This window comes from Pelophylax lessonae (assembly GCF_965119305.1).
Source record: "Pelophylax lessonae genome assembly, chromosome: 3".
In the NCBI taxonomy this organism is placed as follows: domain Eukaryota; kingdom Metazoa; phylum Chordata; class Amphibia; order Anura; family Ranidae; genus Pelophylax; species Pelophylax lessonae.
Window position 1 is genome coordinate 547,266,919 of NC_138770.1, and position 26,503 is coordinate 547,293,421.

Here is a 26,503-nt window from a genome sequence, read left to right on the forward strand (position 1 = left end):
GCAGAGATATATCCCGGGTAACTATAGGTCGGTCAGCCTAACATCAGTAGTCTGCAAAATTTTGAAGTGGATAGTAAGGGACCACATACAAGACTTTAGTAATGAAAACGGTATTATTAGTAGAGATGTCCCGAACTTGTTCGCGTTCGCTTCGGCGGGCGAACATATGCGATGCTCGGTCCGCCCCCTATACATCATCATTGAGCAAACTTTGACCCTGTATCTCACAGTCAGCAGGCACATTCCAGCCAATCAGCATATCTCCCTCCCAGACCCTCCCACCTCCTATAAAAAGCAAGGACAACATCCATCTTAGATTCATTCTGAAGCTGCAGAGTTAGTTAGAGCAGGGAGAGTGCTGCTGCTGCTGAATTAATAGGGAATCATTAGGTAGGCCAGTGTTCTGTGTCCACTCCTGCTGTAAGGACAGTGTCCTGACAGCACCCCAAAAAGCCCTTTTTAGGGCTGGTATATCAGTCTGCTTTTATTTTTTTTTATATATATATATATATATATATATATATATATATATATATATATATATATATATATATATATATATATATATATATACAGACTGTACTGTGTGCACACCACTCATCGGGTGGCACAGTACCTTGCAGATAAAGTCATTTAATTTTTACCCTTTAATATAATTGCAGTTGCCTGCTAGTGTGTGTCAGGCCCACTAACTGAACTGTGCCCACTGCCAGCGTCCACCATTCATATAGGGTGGCACAGCACCTTGCAGATAAAAAATTAATTTAATTTTTCCTCTGTAATATAATTGCAGTTGCCTGCCTATGAGTGTCAGGTCCACGGACTGCACTGTGCCCACTGCCCACCACTCATTTAGGGTGGCACAGCACCTTGCAGATAAAAAAGTCATTTCATTTTTTCTCTGTAATATAATTGCAGTTGCCTGCCAGTGAGTGTCAGGTCCACAGACTGTACTGTGCCCACTGCCCACCACTCATATAGGGTGGCACAGCACCTTGCAGATAAAACATTCATTTAATTTGACTTCTGTAATATAATTGCAGTTGCCTGCCAGTGAATGTCAGGTCCACAGACTGTACTGTGCCCACTGCCCACCACTCATATAGGGTGGCACAGTACCTTGCAGATAAAAAATTAATTAAATTTTTCCTATAATAAAAAATAAAATTCATCCAGAAAAAACAGGAAGTGGCTTTTTCATTCGAATTTCAGTAGTGCAGGGATGGTGATAACCTCTTACCAAATAAATAGGATGATAACATATACCAAAATATATGAATCAGATATGATAGATATAAGCATAAAATCATAAATACATAAAAGCATGAAATCACATCAATAGGAGTCCATAAAGTCCATAGGTATAAAGTGCATAGAGCAATGAAAGTGCAAACATGAAGGATCACAGGTGCAACTCATGGGGACCACCTTTGCTTGCCACCACCACACAGTGCCGGGAGAAGTATCTGAAATTCAGACTCAATAGTGCACTATAAATTTACCAGGAAATCTTCCAGAGGAGTCTTTGCAGCACAAATCAGAGATCTGGAGGAAACCTGATTTTACTATATGCTGTTGTTGCCTAGTCCATGAGAGTGGTTAGGCATAGGCGTCTGGTGAACTGCCTTCCCTTCTTAACTAGCTTTTTTTTTTTTGCTTTTTTTTGTGCTGCTATTTAAATTTGATTTTATATGTAATTTTTATTGAAAAAATAGAAAGCCTTTGTACACAATTTCCACACAGTAAGACAAGAAGTGTAATAAATCAGCAAAGCAAATCAGGGAAGAAATAGGGGTAGGATTCCATCAATGATGCTCCACAACAGGAAAAACCTGATCGCTATAGATATACAGGCACAACATGCCAGCAATAGATAGTGAAAATCTTTATATAACCTAACATTAGCCTATGTAAGACTTAAAGCAATGTGCTAGAAAGTAGTAGCTTGTGAAACACAGCTATAGGCTGTGAGCCAACGGTTGTAGTTATACCTTATAAACCAGAGAGAGCCCTCAAAATGGTTCCATGTATCCCAAACCTGTTCATGGATAGGGAGTGTGTTATTTAACCATTTGCTTAATGGGCACTTTCACCCCTTTCCTGCCCAGGCCGATTTTCAGCTTTCAGTGCATTTGCGTGGTCATGCAACACTGTACCCAAATGAAATTGTCATTTTTCTGAGATAGAGCTTTCTTTTAGTGGTATTTAATCTCCACTGGGTTTTTATTTTTTGCTAAACAAACAAAAAAAGACTGAACATTTTGAAAAAAAAAAGTTTTTCTTTGTTTCTGGTATAACATTTTGTAAACAAGTAATTTTTCTCCTTCACTGATGTGGGCTGCTGAGGCTGCACTGATGGGTACTGATGAGGCGGCACTGATTAGGTGGCACAGATTGGCACTGTTGAGGCTGCACTGATAGGTGGCACTGATGGGCACTGATGGGCGGCAATGATGGCCACTGACAAGCAGCACTGATAGGCGGCACTGATGGGCAATGATAGGTGTCACTGACAGCTACTGATAGGTGGCACTAATGGGCACTGGTTGGCAGCACTGATTGGCACTGGTTGGCAGCACTGGTGGGCAATGATTGGCAGCACTGGTGGGCACTGATTGGCAGTACTTATGGGCACCGATAAGTGGCAATGACAGTCACTAATAGGCAGCACTGATGGGCACTGAAAGGTGACAATGATAGGCATCACTGATGGGCACTGACAGGCAACACTGATGGGCACTGACAGGCAAAATTGATTGGTAGTGGTTGGCAGCACTGGTTGGCATTGATTAGCATCACTGGTGGGCACTGTTCTGGCTGCCCTGATATTCAGGGCACTGATGATCAGTGCCCTGATTATCAGTGTAGATGTTCCCTGTGTGGATTTGCCTGTTATCGGCACTCCTCTCCTCACGCGCTGTCACCTTGAGGAGAGGAATGCTGATAGCCAGCAAATCCTGTTTTTACATTGTGATCAGCTGTGATTGGTCACAACTGATCACATGGTAAAGAACCACTGTGATTGGTTCTTTACCAGGATCTATGATCAGCTGTGTCCCAAGGACACAGCGATCACAGATGCCTGCGCGCGAGAAGCGCAATCACAGAAGGACGTCATATGACGCCCTCCCGGCAATGTATGACCATGTTGTAGCTGTCATTTCCCTATAGCATGGTCATGAAAAGGTTAAAGTGATTCTAAAGGCGTAAGGTATTTAAGCCTTATGCATTCTCTGCATTAAGGTTAAAATAATTCTGGGTCCAGCTCCCCCTCTGCCCCACAATATACTTACCTGAGCCCAATCTCGATCCAGCAATGTGCATGAGAGCAGTGGCTCTCCTGGGTCCCTCTCTCCTGATTGGCTCACACAGCAGAAGAAGCCATTGGCTCCTGTTACTGTCAATCACAACCAGTGAGCAGGGGTGGGACCGCTCTCTTTGTGTTAATGGACACACAGAGCATAGCTCAGGAGCAAGCCTGCTCGAGTCCCACCATAGCAAGAGGCTTGTTATTGGTGGCACTCGGCAGGGGGGAGAAGCCAGGACTGTTGTTGGGGGACACAAAAATAAGAGGATTGGGGTTGCTCTGTGCAAAACCATTGCACAGGGCTGGTAAGTATAACATGTTTGTTATTAAAAAAATATTTCTTTTAGAAACACTTCAATCTGCCCATAAGTTCTTCAATGAGTTTAATCTCTCGCACACGGGAGTGGAACTCTAGTAATTATTTAAGTTTTTATCATACACAAAAGTTTTTATTCATCTTTGTAGTGCTGTGTTAAAAACAAAAACAATATTTTAAAAAGACTTTGCTATGGTCTATACTAGAAATGCCACTTAGGCAGTGGCGGCCCGTGCATAGGGGGCGCCAGGGCGCCGCCCCCCCTAAAAAAAAGAAAAAAACAAAAAAAAAAAGACAGAAAGAACAATAAAGTTCGGAAAAAAAAATCGGTTCGCTGGCCAATGTGGTGGCTAAAGGGGGGGTGGGGTTTACGACCCAGAAGAGGCGCCGATTGGCTGCCTTCTGGGGGCGTAACCTGGGCGCAGGAAAGAGCGCTTTGCCACCCCCACCTTTGTGATATCCTGGCTGTGATTGGTCCAGTCTCCAGCCTGGACCAATCATCATCCAGGATATCGCTGACGTCGCAATGGGGGCGGTGCCGGTGCGTGCGTCAGTCACTCACCGTCACCGCCGCTCAGAGAAGAGGAGAGGCCGCCCGCCGGTTCCCGCCGCCGAGACGAGGGAGAAGGACCCGCCGCAGAAGAGGAGGAAGAAGCTGAGCCGCGCCGCCGCCAGGTAAGTTTGAAGGGAGCACGCACGCTGGTCTCTGCATTGATTGGGGTACAATGCTGTGGGCACTCTGCAATAATTGGGGTACAATGCTGGCACTCTGCAATCATTGGGGTACAATGCTGGCACTCTGCAATCATTGGGGTACAATGCTGGCACTCTGCAATAATTGGGGGACAATGCTGTGGCGCTCTGCAATCATTGTGGTACAATGCTGGCACTCTGCAATAATTGGGGGACAAAGCTGTGGCGCTCTGCAATAATTGGGGAACAATGCTGGCACTCTGCAATCATTGGGGGACAATGCTGTGGCACTCTGCAATCATTGGGGGACAATGCTGTGGCGCTCTGCAATAATTGGGGGACAATGCTGTGGCACTCTGCAATAATTGGGGGACAATGCTGTGGCGCTCTGCAATCATTGGGGGACAATGCTGTGGGCACTCTGCAATCATTGGGGGACAATGCTGTGGGCACTCTGCAATCATTGGGGGACAATGCTGTGGCGCTCTGCAATCATTGGGGGACAATGCTGTGGCGCTCTGCAATCATTGGGGGACAATGCTGTGGCGCTCTGCAGTGATTGGGGACAATGCTGTGGCGCTCTGCAGTGATTTGGGACAATGCTGTGGCGCTCTGCATTGAAAGGGGCTCGCACGCTTAACTCTGCATTGATGGGGGCACGGAACAGTTGCATTGAAGGGGGCACGCACGCTGAACTCTGCATTGTGGGGGCACAGAACAGTGTTTATTGCATTGAAGGGGGCACAGCACAGTGTTTATTGCATTGAAGGGGGCACAGCACAGTGTTTATTGCATTGAAGGGGGCATAGCACAGTGTTCATTGCACTGAAGGGGGCACAGCACAGTGTTTATTGCATTGAAGGGGGCACAGCACAGTGTTTATTGCATTGAAGGGGGCACAGCACAGTGTTTATTGCATTGAAGGGGGCACAGCACAGTGTTTATTGCATTGAAGGGGTCACAGCACAGTGTTCATTGCATTGAAGGGGGCACAGAACAGTGTTTATTGCATTGAAGAGGGGAACAGCACAGTGTTTATTGCATTGAAGGGGGCATGCACGCTGAACTCTGCATTGTTGGGGAACAGCACAGTGTTCATTGCATTGAAGGGGGCACAGAACAGTGTTTCTTGCATTGAAGGGGGCACAGAACAGTGTTGCATTGAAGGGGGCACAGCACAGTGTTTATTGCATTGAAGGGGGCACAGCACAGTTGCATTGAAGGGGGCACGCACGCTGAACTCTGCATTGTGGGGGCACAGCACAGTGTTCATTGCATTGAAGGGGGCACAGCACAGTGTTTATTGCACTGAAGGGGGCACAGCACATTGTTCATTGCATTGAAGGGGGCACAGCACAGTTGCATTGAAGGGGGCATGCACGCTAACTCTGCATTGTGGGGGCACAGCACAGTGTTCATTGCATTGAAGGGGGCACAGCACAGTTGCATTGAAGGGGGCATGCACGCTGAACTCTGCATTGTGGGGGCACAGCACAGTGTTTATTGCATTGAAGGGGCATAGCACAGTGTTCATTGCATTGAAGGGGCACAGCACAATGTTCATTGCATTGAAGGGGGCACGCACGCTGAACTCTGCATTGAAGGGGGCACGCACGCTGGCCTCTGCATTGAAAGGGGGCATGTACACTGGTCTCTGCATTGAAAGGGGGCATGTACACTGGTCTCTGCATTGAAAGGGGGCATGTACGCTGGTCACTGCATTGAAAGGGGGCATATACCATCTCCTGTACCATGACCTGTGACATGCCTATACCATATCTGTGCCATGCCTATACCATCTCCTGTACCATCACTTGTGCCATGCCTGTACCATCACCTATGCCATGCCTATACCATCACCTGTGCCATGCTTGTACCATGACTTCAAAGTCACGCAATTTTTTACTGCGTTTTTTGACGCGAAGCAATACCTATTACATTTTTCTTTTTGCGCCCCCCCCCAAAAATTTTGAGCACCAGTCGCCACTGCACTTAGGTGTTGCAAAACATGGAACACATAAGAAAAAATGTGCATTTTGTGTTCACAGTTGTTCTTTTCACCAGGTAAACATAAAAAAGTAACACACTTCCTGTTCTAGGGTGGCTACGCTCAATCGCTCCAATGTATCCAATGGTTGCCACCCAAGTTGGACTTCCTTTGTTCATCTCCAAAGGATTAGCAGTTGCACTGGTAAACTGCAATATAGATGGCGATTCCCTCCCATGTAAAAGCCATCCTAGTAGCTCATTACCTGCTGGATTGCTTTTACAGGCATATATCCCTCCGCCCATCAGCCCCTTTCCAGGCTCTCATGTGCGATTGGAGAGCCCGAGATCCAATCTGGCGGCACCAGGGCCACCATCAGAGGGGTACTATCGGTGCTCCTGTATGAGGGGAGCCTGGACAGCAGGAGGATCGGTGGGGAGGGGGATCGTAATTTTGCACTATGTGCCTATTCCTCCACCAACTGAAAGCCGGTTTCTCCCCCTCACCCTCTTGCCAGCTTTCAGCTGCTTGTCCCTGCCCACACTCAGAGCCAGGACAAGGGTATGGCAGTCTAAAAAAGTGGTGAAGAGGAAAGGTCCGGGAGGAGGTGCGCTTTGTTGTGCTCTCCAGGCTCTCCCTTCCTGTTAGAACAATACATGCAGCACAGGAGACAGGATTGTTCTTACATTGCATCGCACTGTACATACACACACATGGTTTGATTACCGCCCTCTACCTCCTCCATGGGCTGCTCATCTCCCGACAGCAGGAAATGTGCGTAGGGGCCGGTAATCAAACTGTGTGTGTACAGTACGATGCAATGTAAGAGCCATCCTGTCTCCTGTGCTGCATGGACAAGTGTTGTTCTGACAGGAGGGGAGAGCCCAACACAGTGCACCTCCTGACTTTGGAGTGGTTTCCTTCTGTTGGTTGGAGGACGAGGGGGGGGGGGGGGTATTAAGCTTACAGAAGCTTATGGTAAAATTGTACCCAATGAGAACGGAGGGGGGAATAATAGTGGGAAAATAGTAAAAATAATTTATGCCTGGGATGTTTGTGCAGGAGGAGGGATTGTTAGCTCTCTGTGCTAAGAAGTGTAACGGAGATTTGGAGGGGGGGGGGGATTTGGTAGAAGGAAGAATGGAGGGGGGATATGTGCTAGTTTGAGGGTTTGGAGGATTTGAGCCAGAAGGGGAGCAGCCCCCCCCCCCCCCCCCCTCAGCATGGATGGGGTAAACTGTGTCTGAGCAGAGGCCCGTTCCATGCCCCACTGGAGACTCTTCTGCCCCGGCCAGCCCCAACCGAGCTGTCCCAGCTCCCCCCAACCTCCCCCTGCTGGCCAGGTCGGGAACCCGGATTCAGCCGGTAAGTAGAGAGTATCTGGAGCAGAGCTTCAGCTTGGAATGGGGGTCAGGAGGAGGATTGGGAGAGTGGGGGTGAGGGAAAGTGGCCGAGTCGCTGCACCATGGGCCTCTGGTTTGTACTTGCCCCATGGGCCGAATGTTGCCAGTCTGCCCCTGATTGTCAGCTTTAGAGCCATTGGGCCCCTTGCACACTGCAGCTTAAAAATGCTCAGTACAGCTTTTTTTTTTTTTTATGAGCTAAAATAGAGCACATTCATTCTAATGTGCCTATGCACACAGCCGCGTAAATGAGCGCCGCGTATTCTTCAGTAAGAACAAAATAGAGAAATCTGCATTTTTGGACAGTAATTTACGCCTAATGCACACATTTGCGCGCAAATGCGATCGAATGAATGCACACGATCAAAACAATTTGCATATTCAGAGGCGCGAATTTACGTGAATTTGCGCAAATGCGTGCTTTTTAAGAAGACAAACATTACGGCTGAAAAAGGAGATGCTCAAACAGGAGTATCTTGTCCAAGAGGCCTTGTTTGTGCAGTAATGTGCCAAAGTGTGGATTTCCAGAAGCCCTTACAAAAACTTGTTTATGTACCTTGTCATGCTCTTGCATATGCAGCATGCGGAAGAGAAAGTTTCAGTGGTGCTAATGTACTGAAAGATATGCACAGCCTAGATGAGGTTTTTATTTAAGTTTTTATGTTCATTTTGTAACTATGAGTGGTTCTACTATACAGTGGGTACGGAAAGTATTCAGACCCCCTTAAATTTTTCACTCTTTGTTATATTGCAGCCATTTGCTAAAATCATTTAGGTTCATTCTTCTTCCTCTTGAATGTACACATAGCACCCCATACTGACAGAAAAACACAGAATTGTTGACATTGTTGCAGATTTATTAAAAAAGAAAAACTGAAATATCACATGGTCCTAAGTATTCAGACCCTTTGCTCAGTATTTAGTAGAAGCCCCCTTTTGATCTAATACAGCCAGGAGTCTTTTTGGGAAAGATGCAACAAGTCTTTCACACCTGGATTTGGGGATCCTCTGCCATTCCTCCTTGCAGATCCTCTCCAGTTCTGTCAGGTTGGATGGTAAACGTTGGTGGACAGCCATTTTTAGGTCTCTCCAGAGATGCTCAATTGGGTTTAAGTCAGGGCTCTGGCTGGGCCATTCAAGAACAGTCACGGAGTTGTTGTGAAGCCACTACTTCGTTATTTTAGCTGTGTGCTTAGGGTCATTGTCTTGTTGGAAGGTAAACCTTCGGCCCAGTCTGAGGTCCAGAGCACTCTGGAGAAGGTTTTTGTCCAGGATATCCCTGTACTTGGCCGCATTCATCTTTCCCTCGATTGCAACCAGTCGTCCTGTCCCTGCAGCTGAAAAACACCCCCACAGCATGATGCTGCCACCACCATGCTTCACTGTTGGGACTGTATTGGACAGGTGATGAGCAGTGCCTGGTTTTCTCCACACATACCGCTTAGAATTAAGGCCAAAATGTTCTATTTTGGTCTCATCAGACCAGAGAATCTTATTTCTCACCATCTTGGAGTCCTTCAGGTGTTTTTTAGCAAACTCCATGCGGGCTTTCATGTGTCTTACACTGAGGAGAGGCTTCCGTCGGGCCACTCTGCCATAAAGCCCCGACTGGTGGAGGGCTGCAGTGATGGTTGACTTTCTACAACTTTCTCCCATCTCCTGACTGCATCTCTGGAGCTCAGCCACAGTGATCTTTGGGTTCTTCTTTACCTCTCTCACCAAGGCTCTTCTCCCCCGATAGCTCAGTTTGGCCGGACGGCCAGCTCTAGGAAGGGTTCTGGTCGTCCCAAACATCTTCCATTTGAGGATTATGGAGGCCACTGTGCTCTTAGGAACCTTAAGTGCAGCAGAAATCTTTTTGTAACCTTGGCCAGATCTGTGCCTTGCCACAATTCTGTCTCTGAGCTCTTCAGGCAGTTCCTTTGACCTCATGATTCTCATTTGCTCTGACATGCATTGTGATCTGGAAGGTCTTATATAGACAGGTGTGTGGCTTTCCTAATCAAGTCCAATCAGTATAATCAAACACAGCTGGACTCAAATGAAGGTGTAGAACCATCTCAAGGATGATCAGAAGAAATGGAAAGCACCTAAGTTAAATATATGAGTGTCACAGCAAAGGGTCTGAATACTTAGGACCATGTGATATTTCAGTTTTCTTTTTTAATAAATCTGCAACAATGTCAACAATTCTGTGTTTTTCCGTCAATATGGGGAGCTGTGTGTACATTCATGAGGAAGAAGAATGGACTTAAATGATTTTAGCAAATGGCTGCAATATAACAAAGAGTGAAAAATTTAAGGGGGTCTGAATACTTTCCGTACCCACTGTAAGTCCAACTGGCATTGGGTTCTCTGTAACTCCACTTTTGTTAAGAAAAAAAAACATTCCCCTCTGGGTGATCTCTGTACATTACAAGGATTTTAACAAACTTTGTTGCAGATTCCTACCTTTTGTTATTCTGAAGAAATCCCTCTGTGTTTGTCTGTATCCATGTGGGAAAGTGAGTCTAATGGGAGTGGTTTCATAATTATCAATCAGCTGTGCACCTGCAGGGCTCTAATGAGGAAAGCTGCTGGGCCTGCATCCCTTTAGACATGTTCCTATTGGAAGTAGCTCACCAAAAATGCCATTTTTGTTGCAGGGGATGCCCTCACTTGTATCTTAGGGCACACTTCTAGGAAAATTGATGAGCCAATCACACAAGCAGGAAATTATGTTTCTGGAGGCGTTCTGTACACATTATGTGTACAAAATACCTCCAGGTAGCCATATTGCATTGCATTTTCAGAAAATTACAGAGCTGCAGATTGAAAAGGAAAGGTACTTTTTTTTGTAACATTCAATTACATTATGACTTATGTCGCAATTGTATACTCTTTATTATTTTTTCTTTATTTGATATTTATTTTCCCACAAAAGGGGAGTTACCCTTTAACCACTTCCATACCGGGCCATAGTAAAATGACGCCGGCAGGAAGGGCTCCTCGATCCGGGGGCGCACAGCGCGGCGATCAGGGATGAGGCTCGTCCCTCGGACTGAGCCCATCCCCGATCAAGGTAAACAGCCAATGAAATTGTCTGTTTACCACGTGATCGGCTGTGTCCAATCACAGCTGATCACATGAGCGGCTCCAGCACGAGCCGCTCGTTCTCTCCGCAATGTGCGCCCCCGGGGGCGCGCAGCGCGGCGATCTAGGACAAGGCTCGTCCCTTGGACAGAGCCCATCCCCGATCTAGGTAAAGAACCAATGAAATTGGCTTTTTACCACGGGACCGACTGTCAATCACAGCCGGTCACAGAATGTCAACAGAGAACACGGTAACTAGCTGTCACCGTGTTCTCCTCCTCACACACTGATTCTGTGTGAGGAGGAGATTGTGGTAACAGCTAGTTACCGATCATAGTGCACCCCAAAACACACTGATTGCCCCCCCAAATAAAGAGGACCTGTCACTAGCCCATCAAAGTACCTGTCACTAGCCCATCAAAGTACCTGTCACTAGCCCATCAAAATACCTGTCACCAGCCCATCAAAATACCCGAGTACCTGTCACCAGCCCATCAGGTACTCTGATGACAGGTACTCGGGTATTCTGATGGGCTGGTGACAGGTATTCGGGTACTCTGATGACAAGTACTTGGGTACTCGGGTACCTGTCATCGGAGTACCCGAGTACCTGTCATCGGAGTACCCGAGTACCTGTCATCGGAATACCCGAGTACCTGTCATCGGAGTACCCGAGTACCTGTCACCAGCCCATCAGGTACTCTGATGACAGGTACTCGGGTACTCTGATGGGCTGGTGACAGGTACTCGGGTACTCTGATGGGCTGGTGACAGGTACTCGGGTACTCTGATGAAAGGTACTCGGGTACTCTGATGACAGGTACTCGGGTACTCTGATGGGCTGGTGACAGGTACTCCGGTGACAGGTACTCAGGTACTCTGATGACAGGTACTCGGGTACGTTGAATATCTGTCATTGGAGTACCCGAGTACCTGTCCTCAGAGTACCCGAGTACCTGTCCTCGGAGTACCCGAGTACCTGTCTCCAGCTCAGAGTGCCCCAGTACCTATCTGCACTCCATCAGATTACCCGAGTACCTGTCTCTAGCCCATCAGAATACCCAAGGACCTCTCTGAAGCTCATCAGAGTACCTGAGTACCTTTCTGAAGCCGATCAGTGTACCTGAGTACCTGTATGCAGCCAATCAGAGTACCTGAGTATCTATCTGCAGCCCATGCCTCTTAGATTATGCGTTGGTATGTTTGCTTTCCAAAAGGGGGTCATTTTGTGGGGGTTTCCATTTTCCTGGGGTTCCAGGGCCTTCAAAAGTGTGATTGGTTGTAATGAAATTATATGTGTAATTTATGCTCCTAGAACGCCTGACGGTCCTCCTTGCATGTTGGGCCTCTGTATGTGGCTATACTGTGACAGAGTCCCACATATGTGGTATCGCTATACTCAGGAGGAGTAGCAGAATGTATTTTGGGGTGTCATTTTTGCTATGTACATGCTATGTGTTAGAAATATCTTACAAATTGACAACTTTGTGTAAAAAAAAAATGGGTTTTCATTTTCTTTCCAAATATTCCAAAAACTTGTGGAAAAAAATGACACGTTCAAAAGACTCATTATGCCTCATAGAATATACGTTGGGGTGTTTGCTTTCCATAATGGGGTCATTTTGTGGGTAATTCCATTGTCCTGGTGCTCCAGGGTCTTCAAAAATGAGATAGGTTGTTAGGTCGTTAGGAAATTATATGTGTAATTTATGCTCCTAGAACACCTAACAGTGCTCCTTGCATGTTGGGCCGCTGTAAGTGGCCAGGCTGTGTAAAAGTCTCACACATGTGGTATTGCCATACTCAGGAGTAGTATCAGAATGTATTTTGGGGTGTAATTGCAAGTATGCATATACTGTGTGTGAGAAATAACTTGTTATTATGACAATTTTGTGTAAAAAAAAAAAAATGATTTCTTCATTTTCCCAAGAATTGTGGGAAAAAAATACAACTTAAAAAAACTCACCATGCCTCTTACTAAATACTCTGGAATGTCTACTTTCCAAAAAGGGGTATTTGTACTGTCCTAACATTTCAGGGCCTCAAGAAATGAGAAATGAGGCCGTCGGTACATCAGGTGTGATCAATTTTCAATGATTGGCACCATAGCTTGTAGACTCTATAGCTTTCACACAGACTAAATAATAACCACTAATTTGGGTTATTTTTACCAAAGATATGTAGAAGTATAAATTTTGGCCCATATTTATGAAAAAAAATTATTTATTTGCAAAATTTTATAATAAAAACTAAAACAAAATGTGTTTTTTTTCAAATTTTCGCTCTTTTTTCACTTATATCGCAAAAAATAAAAAACCCAGTGGTGATTAAATACTACCAAAAGAAAGCTCTATTTGTGTGAAAAAAATTATAAAAATTTTTATTTGGTATAGCTTTGTATGAAAGCTGAAATCTGAAAATTGGTCTGGGCAGGAAGGGGGTGTAACTGCTCTGTATGGAAGTGGTTAAAGCCCTGTACACACGTGTCGAAAATTGGCAGGGAATTTTCGTCCGACGACCGATCTACCGATTTTCGGCTTGTTAGTATGATGCTTTCGACAACCAGCTCCGACTTTTCAGCCGAAAAAATCTGGTGTGCAGACAATAAAATTTTTGTTGGCTGTCAACACAACGGCCGATTTTCGTGCAGTCAGTACAGATTTCGACAGGGAAAAATCTGATCAGCAAGTCTGGGCATGCTCAGTGAAGAAAGAACACAAAAAAAGCAACCCAACACATGACATCACTTCTGAAGTAGAATTTTGTTGGGCGAGAAAATTTGTGTGCAGTCTAGGCACATTCCAACCAACAAAACACAACTCTGGACAAAAGACGGATGATCGGTCGGCCGATAATCATTGAGTGTGTATGGGGCTTTAGTTTCTAGGTCCAATTTGGAAATATGAACAGGGAATAAATGATGTAACCTATCCCACTGTAGCCTGATTTCGGTTCCATCATCCGCATGTCACTTGATTTGACACTTTGGCCTAGCAATTAATTATTAGGAAAAAAATAAGCATCTTCCCTCCTTTTTGCATTGTGTCTGCTACAAAACAACATATTTTATATTTGCTTTTTTTAACTTACCTAAAATATATCCGGATGTCCAACTGCCTTTGCTTACTAAGCCCTGAAGAAAGCGGAAGGTAACCAGCCATGGATACGTTGGAGCAAATGCCACAAGGACACCAAAAATAGCAGTGATAAAGAGAGAAACTAGAAGAGATGGTTTGCGACCAAATCTGCAGACACAAATTAGAAGAAAAGAAGAATTTATGAAGAAAAAAGTTATTGATGGAGGTAACTTCTATAGAGGACAGAAGAAAACAGAAACAGTTAGACCTTAAATATAAAAGAGATGTATTATTTTCGCATAATATTTAACGGATATCATGGTATGTAGACATGTACCTGTCTGCGAGGTATCCAATAAACAAAGAACCAAGGCAAAATCCCAAATTCACAACCGACTGGGAAAGGTCCAGCTTCCACGAGTCATCACACACAAGATTAAACTGAATAAAGAAAAGATTTCGTTAGTTTTTTTGCACCCCACAGTCTATTGATCTTCAATAGCAATTGGAGTAATAACTCTAATGTTCAGAAATGTGTCCTGTCCATTCCACTCAAATGTAATTGGCTGCTATGAGGTGTCCACTGGAACTTCTTTATTATTTGTGATGCTCTTTTGTACCAGTTTTAGTTATTTATGTATTTATTTATTTATTTATTTCCAGTGCAGATTAAAACACAAAATGGTGAATCTGACTTATTCCAATAGCAGAAGGACAGGTGCGTTGGATCACAATCAACTGCCTACCTTTTATATTCCTTGGGACTAAACAGAAGATAGTCACACTAGAGTTAATGCATTTAAATCTGAAGTTTAAAAAAAAATTTTTTTACCTTAATACATTCTTTGCAATAAGGTGAAAAACCTTCCTAGTAACAGCTGCCCCCCAGAGCCCCCGTTATTCTTACCTGAACCCGAACGTTCCAGTGACGAGCACGAGTCCAGCAGCTCCAGGCGCTGTCTCAGGTCCTCATTGGATAAATTGAAATCAGCAGGCTCCAGTTGCTGTCAATCAAATCCAGTGACACAAGAGCTGGGGGCGCGGCCGAGTCCTGCTGTCTGTGTCAATGGACGCAGCAGCATCCACCGGTGCCCTCATGGAAAGCGGCTCTACGTGGTCGAACCCGATGAAGAGGAGGAGCCAGAAGCGACACCGGGGCACCCCAGAAGAGGAGGATCGGGGCTGCTCTGTGCAAAACTAAGTATAACATGTTTGTTATTTAAAAAAAAAAAAAAAATTAACCTTTACAATCACTTTAAGGCTGGGTTCACACTTTTGCAAATTGGAAGCGGGTTTCCCATTCGGACCAATTCGCATGACAGGAGAGTGTGACCAGCTCTTAATGGAGCCGGTTCACACACCCCTGGGATGGCCGCTGGCTGTCCACACAGGAAAAGGGTCCTGTGCATCTTTGGCTCTGTTTCAGGTCCGAATTCAGGCAGAAATTCGGACCTGATTCACACCTGAAATGGAGAACACGGGTACACCGGACCCCCTGCTGCGAGCCGAGGCAACAGCTAGTGTGAACGCGGCCTTAGTCACATCACTTACCTGTAATGAAGTAGGTCCCGTGTTGTGCAGGCAGTTGGATCCTGGAGAAGTACTCACTGCAGGGATGCCTGTCCTCTGTTTCTAAACTTCCAGTGCTGCAACGGGTAACAGTTTCGGGTCTTCTGACAGAACAGTAGTAAACATGGTCTGAGAGAGACACAATTCCTCCTCTTGGTCCAAGTTCCACGTTTCTTCATTGACTACACTGCCTGTAACACGGTTCATGAATGGTGGAGAGAGCGCTGTGACTGATCAATCAGCCCCCCCATTTCCAAAATGTGTTACAAGCAGTGTAATTAATGAAAGAACCTTTCTCAGAGGAGGAGAAGGAAAGAGGTGTTTCTCTTTGGTCAGGAAGTTATTAGCCGAAAGGATTCCTGGCAGGATCAATCCTTTTTTTTTTTTTTTAAACTTATCAATCATGTATTAAAACACTTTCAACTGTATACTTAACTGAACAAAAGGGACCAAATTAGAGAAGTTAATTTTTAAGGTTTAGATACACTTTAAAGACCTGAAGGAGAGTTACAGAAAGTCCAGGAACAAGACTAAAAAATGTATTACATTCATCAATCCAGGCCTTTAAAGAGGAGTTTCAGCTGTGGAAAAAAAAATAAGTCAGCAGCTACAAATACTGTAGCTGCTGACTTTTATTATATAGACACTTCCTTGTCCAGGAAGCCCACGATGTCAGCACCTCAGCCGTATTGGCTGCCGGGTGCTGCCACCGCCATTCATTGTAAGGGAAACCAGCAATGTAGCCTTTCGGCTTCACAGCAGGCTCCCTACTGCGCATGTGCCAAGCGCACTGCACATTCTGATTGGCTCAGCGGCGGGGGAAGAAGAAAGTGGATGGAACTTCTGAGGGACGGCGCTGCTGTAAAAAACAGGTACCTGTTCCCCCCTCCCCCCTAAAAGTTGCCAAATGTGGCACAGGAGGGGGGGGAGGAAGCAAATGAGTGGAAGTACCACTTTTGGGTGGAACTCTGCTTTAAAGTCTATGTGCAGCCAAAAAAAACCCAGAAAAATCAGCAAAAGGGACATAATATACATTCATGTGTTCCCTATGCTGACGTCCCTTCTTTTAGGTGAAATTCTTCTCTGTCCATAACCCCCATCCCCATCATCACTGCTGTAATCTTCTGGTGCGACAGGGTTAATATATCATAGAACTAAAGGGCTGTCCAAGAGATAAGGAGAGAGCCCAACTATGCCCCCCCCCCCCCTTTTCCCCCCCAGCTGTTCGGTTCATGGTAGCCATACTACTGATTCTGTGAATGAAAAAGAAGCTATGAATGGATGGAGCGGTCCTTCTAATCAATTGCCCGTTCTCCCTTCATAGATCCTGTTTCATCCTTTGAATGAAGGATGGGCAAATAATTGAAAGGTCTGCCCCCGCTACTTTTAGATTCTGCTTCATCTATAAAAGCTGTAGTATGGCTTCTATGAATAAAGCAGCTGGACGGAAAGGGCAGGCATAGTCGGGCTCTCTTGATTATAGCCTGTAACAGTTCCCATAGCTGTTGATGAGTAAAAATTACAGCTCCCTCGGTTCTATTAACCCCTACTGCACTGGAAGATTACAGGGTTGGGTATAGCAAAGCATGGGCAAATGAGGATTTCACTTAAAAGAAGAAGCATCAGCAAAGGGGACACATGTCCCAGGTTTTTTCTATTCTTTATTTAAGCTTCAGGATAGGTTTCTATAATGTTACATATGAAGCTTCACAGTGGCTTACTAGTTAGCACTCTTGCCTTACAGAAGTATGGTCCTAATTCAAATCTCAACCAGGAAACTACCTGCATTGAGTTGCCATGTTTTCCTTGTTCTTGTGTGGATTCCTTCTGAATACTCTTATTTCCTCCCACATTCCAAAAACACATGCTGGTAGGATAATTGGCTCCTGGGCCAATTTGGTCCTAGTTAGCGTACATATGTATCCATGTGAGATAGGGACCTTAGATTGCAAGTTTCTTGGGGCAGAGACTGATGTGAATGTACAATATGTATGTAGCACCCTACACGGTAGGTGCTAGGTAAAGTGTAGTGGGCCTTGGCTGCCTAACAGCAGGGCCATGATTTTCAGCTGGGCTGTCATGTCTCCCAGGTATGGCTGTTGAGACTGGGGAGTCTCCCCACTCTGCTCCATGAGAGGGCTCTCATTGGGCAGTGGAGGAAACCCAATCAATGGCACATTCAGGCTTGTATTTTTTTTTTAGTTCACAGTATAGTCCAGGACTTTTTGAGCTAACCAGAGTGTCAAAAGTCAAGTTCAAGTACAGTTCAGCAAGTCTGCATTTTTCAAAGCGCTAACAAGCGTTGGTCGGCATCCAGTCGGCGTCAAGACAGCGCTGAAAGGCATTTTTCTGCAAAGTGTCCCATTTGTACCTAGTTGAGCCAGAGAAGTATCCCACTCATTCCCTTCTCCCATCCCCATTATCAAATAAACAAAACAAACCAAAGATGCCGGAATGGACATTGTCTCCAAATTCACACTTGGGTATTCAGTTTAAATGGGCTGAAGGTATCACCGGTAACAATGACAGACCCACCTCAGGCACAATGCCTGGAAAACCTGCTACATGTAAATTGGTGTCTAAATTGGCAGTGCTATATAAATAACCATAATAATAATGATACAGGGGAAGTACGGCACACAGCCTTGTTTTAACCATGGCGGTCACTGATAGAAATGGCCATCAAAGCTTGTAGACAAGTTATGCTGTTAGTAGAAACACCCAGAGTGGATAAACCTCCCTAATTTCTCATCAGTATGATTAAATATAAACTCTACTTTCACAAATATATATACACCATGTACAATAGAAGTGCAAGTGATTTGCATTTTATTTTCAATAAAATTTAACTTTACATTTTAACCTGGAGCTGATTTTCTACAACTGCTAAAACAGTCAAGTTGATTCCTTGCATGTGGTCGTGATCAGGGACACTGTAACTGGTGTGACAGTGATCAGGGACAGACCAGGGTTCTTTGCCAGGACAGTCCCACCTGCCAAGGTACCCCCCCCCCCCCCCCCCAATGTTGAGGACATACTTGGATATATATCTGGTATGATTCCCTTAAAATTCATAGCAGATCTGTAGGGGTCCATTCATTTGTTGCGTAGATAAGAGTCTCATGAATGTTTAGGAGGAACCCCATGCTATGTTTTTTGACTGTGGATTCCCTATTTACATCTATACCAGACATTCATCTAAGATAAGGGTCAGGTATGATGGATGAAGGGAATTAATTTTTTTTATAAACAGTAGTAAACTGGCCAAATATGTCAATTACCAGCAATTTAAGCAGTGTATTTTTTCTTTGTAAATGCCAGTTTTTCTGTAGTAGATTCTATCATATAGGTGTGCCACTTTACAAGCAAGTTAATAATAATTAAGGGAATTCTGCATTTTCAATGTTGCCCTTAAAATATTATTAAAATTGCTGCTCTCCAGTAAAATTATTATTATTATTTTATTTTTTTTGCTTTAGTATATGTTTTCCCAGACAGTTTCCAGCCCTCTATGCCACTTGCTTGACAATCCCTTTTTAGCCTAGAAAACAGGCATTACTGTTAAACATTTGGCTCCCATTGACTTCAGTAGGGTTTAGATTTGGTACTGGAACTTCTACTCGTGTTCTGCAAACCTGCCTTGAGACAAACCCAGGTACGTTCAGCTCTTTGAAACACTTGACTGCAGCAGTGCTGTCTATAGTCCCTCTAGAACAGAATTCAGAGCATGGCATTGCTATTTATATTGTATAAATTGTATAAATAGCCATGTATATGGCTATTTAAAAATGTATTTCATAGAAGTTACAATTGAAGCAAAACCTCTCACCTCTGTTACTATTGATGATCCTGTAGTATCATACACCCAACCATTAGTACAGCTGGTAACAGTCATGTTATTATTATTATATGAGGTTAGATTCCTTATTGGGTCTGTGCAAGCAAGAGATGTCCAATTCCAGTTCGTGTCATACTGAAAACACTGGCTAAAGTATAGAGGATCCACAGAGTCATCTGGAAGGATAACAGTATAATTCATTTCCTCTTCAGCGTTCCAACCACATTTTCTACTTAATTCCTGAGCTGCAGGATTACTACATCTGAAATCAGGTACAAATCCCAGGAATACAATGCCCACATCTATTGGGCTGAACACAACAGAGATGAAACACATGAGAAAAAACAACTGCTTCTGAAACAATCCAAACTGTCCGATTTCCACCAAAACATCGTCAAAAGATGTCATGTTTTCCAATCTTGTCTTGGGATGTCTGTTAGATGTAGATTGTTAATGTGTCCAGTGTATAGATAAAAATAGCTTATTTTAAAACAAATTGTCCAAAGTCCTCTAAATAATTTTCAATCAACTCCGGGAATGCTCACAGCAGACTGCATGATTTTTGTGCGCAACAGGTATTTCAACCTCTAGCACAGTGTACTTTGAATTTCAAGCTAAACCAGCTGAACTCAATCAAAGATGCTTAAAGTGATTTTAAACTTTTTTCTTTTTGTTTTAACTAATAATCATGTCATACTTACCAGCTCTATGCAATGGTTTTGCACAGAGCAGCTCTGATCCTCCTCTTCTAGTGTCCCCCACTGGTGCATCTGGCTCCACCTCTTCTGCAAGTGCCTTCATAGGAAGCCTTTCCTATGGGGGCACTCGTGAAGGCTCAATCCCAAGCTGCACTGCCTGCATCTAAAGACACACACAGAGTGGCTGGGCACCACTACCCACTACCTTATCACAGGATTTAATTGAAAGCATCAGGAGTTAATGGGAGGGGATAGAGCTCAGATAGCCGCTACTCTTAGGCACAGCGCTGGATCAAATTTGGGCTCAGAGAAGTATGTAGGGGGAGGCTGGGCGGTTCCTGTGGGGCACAGAAGGTTTGCATCAAGGTAAAAAACATTAAAGTGATTGTAAATTCTCGTTATTTTTTTTCTATTAAAATAACAAACATAATATACTTACCTGCTCTGTAAAGTTGTTTTGCACAGAGCAGCCCAGAGCCTCCCCTTCTCAAGTCCCTGGCTGGTTCACCTGGCCCGTCCCTCTTGTCTAGTGACACCACAGCAAGCAGCTTGCTATGGCGGCACCCGAGCCGAGCTGCAGCTTCGTGTATCCATTCAGACACGGAGCTGCAGTTCGGCCCCTCCCTCTCACTCTCCTGATTGGCCTATTGCCTTTGATTGACAGCAGCAGGAGCCAATGGCACCACTGCTGTGTCTCAGCCAATCAGGACGGAGAGTCACGGATCGTCAAGGCACTTGCAGACATGGCTGGATAGAGAGGGGGCTCAGGTAAGTATTAGGAGGACTGAGGAGAGCTGCTGCATGCAGAAGGCATTTTATCTTAATGCATAATGCAAAAAAACCTTCTGTCTTTAAAATCACTTTAACCCTTTACTACCACTTTAACCAAATTACACTATATTACATGTTATAAGCCACTAAACTAAGACACTTGAATATAGGTCTGGGATTTATAGACATTGAAGAGCTGCAGTGAGGTCTTCATTGAAAAAAAACAAATGTTCCTAAATTAAAACTAGTAAAAATAGATTTTAAATAATGTAATTGCAGATTTTAGTCCCTGGTATAGACATAGCAGCCCACGCTGCTGCTATGGGGACCCAAGGCCAGAAAGGGGGCACCAATAAGGAGGTTATCTGATGTCACATGCACAGGAACATGCATTGCGATTATGCTCTTGCTAGTTTCAGACCTCCTTTGTTTCCCCTATCTGTGAATAGGTGTATTACCTTCAGAACTTCCGGACATCCTAACTAATGTGGGCTTGGCAAGTGACAGCTTCATGGCAGGCTTGTACATGTGGGTTTGGATCCTAGTCAGAACATACCTGAGCTCATCACTGATCATGACCAGCACTGTGATATTAACTCTGTATTCCTATATGGCTGAAAAAATCCGGTGTCTTTTTAAGCTAACAAGTGATGAGATTTTTTAAAAATGTAATTCTGAATAATAGTATGTATTAGGTTTATAGAGTGATTGTGCAAAGGAGCACTAACAATTATGTACTGTAATAATATAAAATGAAAATATCTTTGACTGCTGAGATGCATAGGCTTAGGCAAACCAAACTATTAACATAATAAAACCACCACTTGCCCCGTATAAGAAACCACACTTACAACCATTGAGTTGGAAAAGGGGCAAGGCCACATCTTTATTTAATTTCCAACAGAACACTTTAAACCAGTGCCAGTCACAGTTGTACTGTGAGCCCGTTTTAACATTAACCAGACAATTCCAAAGAGGGCCTGTCCTTACTTTCCAATTAAGGGCATAACCCATTACTGCAACTTTAAATGCTGGCAAGGTCAAAAAAGCTCTGCTAAAGTTAGCCATGCATTCTTCAAAAGGCTCAGAATTCTCTGATGGCAGACTTTTCTTAAGCTCAGGCCCACCCATCACCCCGTGACCCCACTATCTTGTTGATAACTCCCACCTTCTAGCCATGCCCCCATCAGTCATCATGGCTCTCTTTCCCTAAGGGGATCAAGAGGCCTTAAGTTTTGTTTGTTTATGGATTACTAAACCTGAATTCTCTGCACTCACTGGCTGCGGTGTCACAGCTTATAATTTACATTTATACTCTGACAAAGACTACTTTGTAAAGGGGACCCCAGCTTATTTCCACGCCGCCAACATGCGCAGCTGGGCTCTGCACGTACATAAAGGGTTGCAGGGCATCACGCTGATGTTCAGCCCAAATCCACATACTGTTCACATGCACCGATGTCAGTCCTAGACCTCTTCTCCACATCCTCCTATTCACTGGACACATTACCTCTTCATGCCTGGAGTAAAGCACACAACTCCCCAAGGCAATGGCAGAGGCTTTTTGTTGCAAAGTAGTTCTTTACTTTCAGCATAAAGAAAAAGATTTATAAAAATGTTAGCCACTCCTCCAAATATTGGTAAAGCAAAAAATTTCAGTCTGTGATATCACTGTATCTTGTAAACAGCAAGGAACAAGGTGGCACTCACAATCGAATTTAACTCTAAACTTTACGTTCCTGAAAATGATTGGCAAGTTTCTCCACAGCCCCACCCCCAGTGGGGAAAGCACAACAGAAACCCCTCAGGTGACCTCTCCTTGAATCCAAGCTCCCCCTATCTTATAAAGGGGCACCCTAACGTCAATAAATCAATGTGTTACGCTGCTGTCAATCTACAAATCCTGCATATAAAATGTCAAAAAACCTCTATGATCACACTTAAAGTGGAACTTAGTCAGAAAACATTTCCTGCTATTTCACTTCTGGCTGGCCCCTTTTGCAGGTATTGCTATGTAAAACATTAAAAAGAAGTGCCTATACTGTTTATAATCTAGTAATACACTGTCACCCTGTTCTGGACATGCTCAGTTTCTCTCCGTTTTCAGGCGTTTTTAGGCACTGCTGAGTTTGTAGAGGCCGATCTGCTGACAGTCTTAAAGCAGAATTAAACCCTCCTATCCTTTACACCCAAGGAAACTGCTTCTCTTTGATATGCAACTGCCATGGTGCTGCACATGTGATCAGTTATGCTACCACACCTGGGCGTTTTTGTTGCAGGCGTTTTTTGGGCATTTTTTGGGCGTCTTTGGAGGCAGGCATAACATCTGAACTTCTGTATAGGGGTATATACACACACACACTTATATGTATTTATACACATACACACATATAGGTGTGATAGGAGCGAAGTCCTATGCCTGCAAATAATTTCATTAGCGCAGGCATGGGGTTCTGCTACTTTCACACCTATATATGTGTATGTGTATATATACATACATGTGTGTGTGTGTGTATATACCCCTACACAGAAGTTCAGATGTCATGCCTGCCTCCAAAGACGTCCACAAAAAAGCCCAATAAACGCCTGCAACAAAAACGGCCAGGTGTGAAAGTAGCGAAGCCACTATCCTGCTCTACTGCAATTCTAATAGAAACGATCTTTTTTCTATGGCGGTCACCATGACATGGAAGGGTTTGGTCACCCTGCCATAGCAGTCAGAGTCAGTTAACCCTACACTACACTACGGTCCCCCTGACAACCCTTTCCCTACAGAAACTAGATTATTAAATCTAACTATAGTGGAAAATAGTACCCTAACTACACTAGATATCCCTTTCCTCACACTAATAATTGCTGAATGACCCTTTTGAAGCAGGAGTAACAGAACTGCTTCCACTCTCTTCCACATCCCTGTGTTACAATGCTAGAGATTTGGTGGGGCTATCTTATATACTGGGGGGCGTATTCACTGCCGATTGGCCTCTGGACCCCCTAGTCACTCCAATCACATTCCTAGCATCCTCCTGCCCCCTGTAACGCTCCGGCGTTTGTTTAGTGAACTGGATTTGCAGCTGCAGAATTTCCACTCAGTAGTCGTGTAGAGATGTGTTGAATCACCATATCCAACTCTCCAGACTCATCATTGTGGCCCAGCCCGCCTCAGCATGCAAATATACAGACACTCAGATAAGATGTTCCTGGAGTGATAGGTTGTATACGATAGTATAGAGGTGATGTGCTGAAAGGACAGGCGTGAGTAGTGATAGCAATGATAGGCACTCAATAGTAATGTTCAGGAGTGTTAGCAGATGGTGATAGATAGTATGCAGATAGGTGAGCAATCATGTACAAGTAACAGGTGGTAGGGGACAGCAGATGAAGTGTACAGGAATTGCTAACTTAGTGCAAGGATATAGATGGTAGTAGACTCAAGAGCTAGCAATCTATGTAACAGTGCAGATGATAGAAATAGTAATGCATAGATAGCAACAGTCCTTAGTATGCAAGAGTAGATAGTGTAAGTTGATAGGAAAGAATCCCCTGTGGGGTACTTATCACTAGTTGGTTTAGAGAGATGAGGGGTCCGGTAATGAGATAAAGATCAGGTAGCGAGATACAGGATCAGTAGCGATATACAGGATCAAGTAGTGAGACTCCGGTCTATCCAGATACTGGGGAAATAGCTGGAGGCTTCGGCAGCGTCAGACAAGGCTGTATAACAAGCGGTTTGCACGAACACCTTGTGAGTGAAAGCCGGCGATTGAAATAGCCGCTCAGAGCGGCACCTAATGATGACGTCATGCGGCTTAAAGGGATAGGCAGGTATATGCGTTCCACCTAGCTGAAAAGGTGGGACGCAATGCGGAAGAAATGGGCTGGAAGGGTACCGAAGGTACCAGAATCTTACAGTACCCCCCCCTTAAGGCCGGCTCCGGAAGGCCTATAGCACTGGTCTCTCCGGGTATTTGGAGTGGAACCTTCGTATAAGCCTGGGAGCGTGAACGTCAGAAGTATCCAACCAGGTGTCGTCTTGGGGTCCATAGTTTTTCCATCTTATGAGATATTGGAGTTTCCCTCTGTGGATACGAGAATCCAAAATCTCCTTAATCTCAAATTCTTCTCCGCCCTCAACTTGTGCTGGAGGTGGAGGCGAGATGGTAAGTCTTATTTCTTGGTTGGGAACATGTGGTTTCAGTAGCGACATGTGAAAGATGGGGTGTATTTTAAGATTTGCCGGTAAGGTGAGTTGAACTGCAGCTCTCCCAATGAGCTTCTCAATTGGGAAAGGTCCTAGAAACAAAGGCCCAAGCTTTTTACTGGGGATCTTTAACCTTAAGTTTTTCGTAGATAGCCAAACGAGATCCCCAATAGCATATTGAGGAGAAGGTCTTCTACGGAGGTCGTAGTACCTTTTTTGTTGGCTATGAGCATGTGAGATGGTGGTGTTAAGTAAACCCAGAGAGTCTTTTATTTGGGTAAGATAGTCAGAGGCTACTGGGTTACTTGATGGCAGGATGCATGGTGGAAGAAGTGTGGGATGGAACCCATAGTTTAGGTAGAATGGACTTTGCTTAGTAGTACTGTGGGTTGCGTTATTGTAAGCAAATTCTGCCAGAGGGAGGAGGTCCACCCAATCATCCTGTAGGTATGAGGTGTAGCAACGTAAATATTGTTCAATGCACTGGTTGACTCTTTCAGTTTGTCCATTGGTCTGAGGGTGGTAGGGAGAAGTAAGTTTTCGCTCAATTCGTAGTATATGACATAGAGCTTGCCAAAACTTGGAGATGAATTGTGAACCTCGGTCAGATAAAAGAGTCTTTGGAATTCCATGTAGCTTGAACACATGTTTCACTAGTAATTCCGCTGTTTCCTTAGATGAAGGTAGCCTGCGAATAGAAATGAAATGTGCCATCTTTGTCAGATGGTCCACTGACACTAGAATGGTAGTAAATCCTTTGGAAGGTGGTAATTCTACTATAAAGTCTAAGGACACAACTTCCCATGGAACTTTGGGTATTGGTAGACTGCAAAGTAGACCAGATGGTTTTGTAGTGTCAATTTTGGACCTTGCACAGATGTCACATGAGGAAACAAATTTTTGTATAGACGTCTTCATATCAGGCCACCAAAATTGCCTGGTGAGCAAATTGAATGTCTTAGTCATACCCATATGTCCTGCCATAGGTACGTCATGTGATAATTCCAAGATCTTGGTACGCATACCAGGAGGTATGTAGAGTTTGTCGTTAAAGTAGAGGAAGCCTTCTGCATCAGCACTTAGTTGTGGTGGTGGTGAATCCAGTCCTATACTGTGCAGAATCTCTTCCTTCAAGGAACGAACAACACCAATAATACGGTCATGGGGTATTATAGGAAGTGAAGGGATTTCGGCGCAGTTATCTTGGGTTAGCCGTGATAGCGCATCCGCTTTTTTGTTTTTGTCTGCAGGCATGTAGGTCACTAGGAAGTTGAATCTTAGGAAGAATAATAACCAACGTACCTGTCGGTGGGAAAGAGTCTTGTTGGTCTGAAGGTATTGGAGATTCTTATGATCTGTATATATGAGTATTGGCAATCGAGTACCTTCAAGTAAATGTCGCCAATTTTCTAGTGCCAGTTTTATGGCAAGCAACTCTTTTTCACCCACTGGGTAATTCACCTCTGGGCTACTTAGTGATTTAGAGAAAAAAGCAACTGGGTGGAGTGGTGAAGTATTCGTTGGTCGTTGGGAAAGAACTGCTCCTACAGCCATATTTGACGCATCTACCT

At 44.4% G+C, this 26,503-nt stretch overlaps 1 protein-coding gene across 2 annotated transcripts in view; it reads right to left on the bottom strand.

Annotated features, from left to right (window-relative positions):
- SLC22A2 (solute carrier family 22 member 2) overlaps window positions 1-26,503 on the bottom strand; it is a 213,205-nt gene that overhangs the window by 79,076 nt on the left and 107,626 nt on the right. The window contains exons 1-3 of one of the 2 annotated variants that reach the window (XM_082250268.1): window positions 19,254-19,768; window positions 14,193-14,296; window positions 13,869-14,023 (exon numbers count right to left, since the gene is read on the bottom strand). The exons of the other annotated variant lie outside the window; for it this stretch is intronic. Of the exons in view, the coding sequence (XP_082106394.1) occupies window positions 13,869-14,023; window positions 14,193-14,296; window positions 19,254-19,670 (676 nt within the window). The 5' untranslated portion in view covers window positions 19,671-19,768. Of the gene's footprint in view, window positions 1-13,868; window positions 14,024-14,192; window positions 14,297-19,253; window positions 19,769-26,503 lie in introns of those variants that run through there. 2 annotated transcript variants of the gene reach the window in all.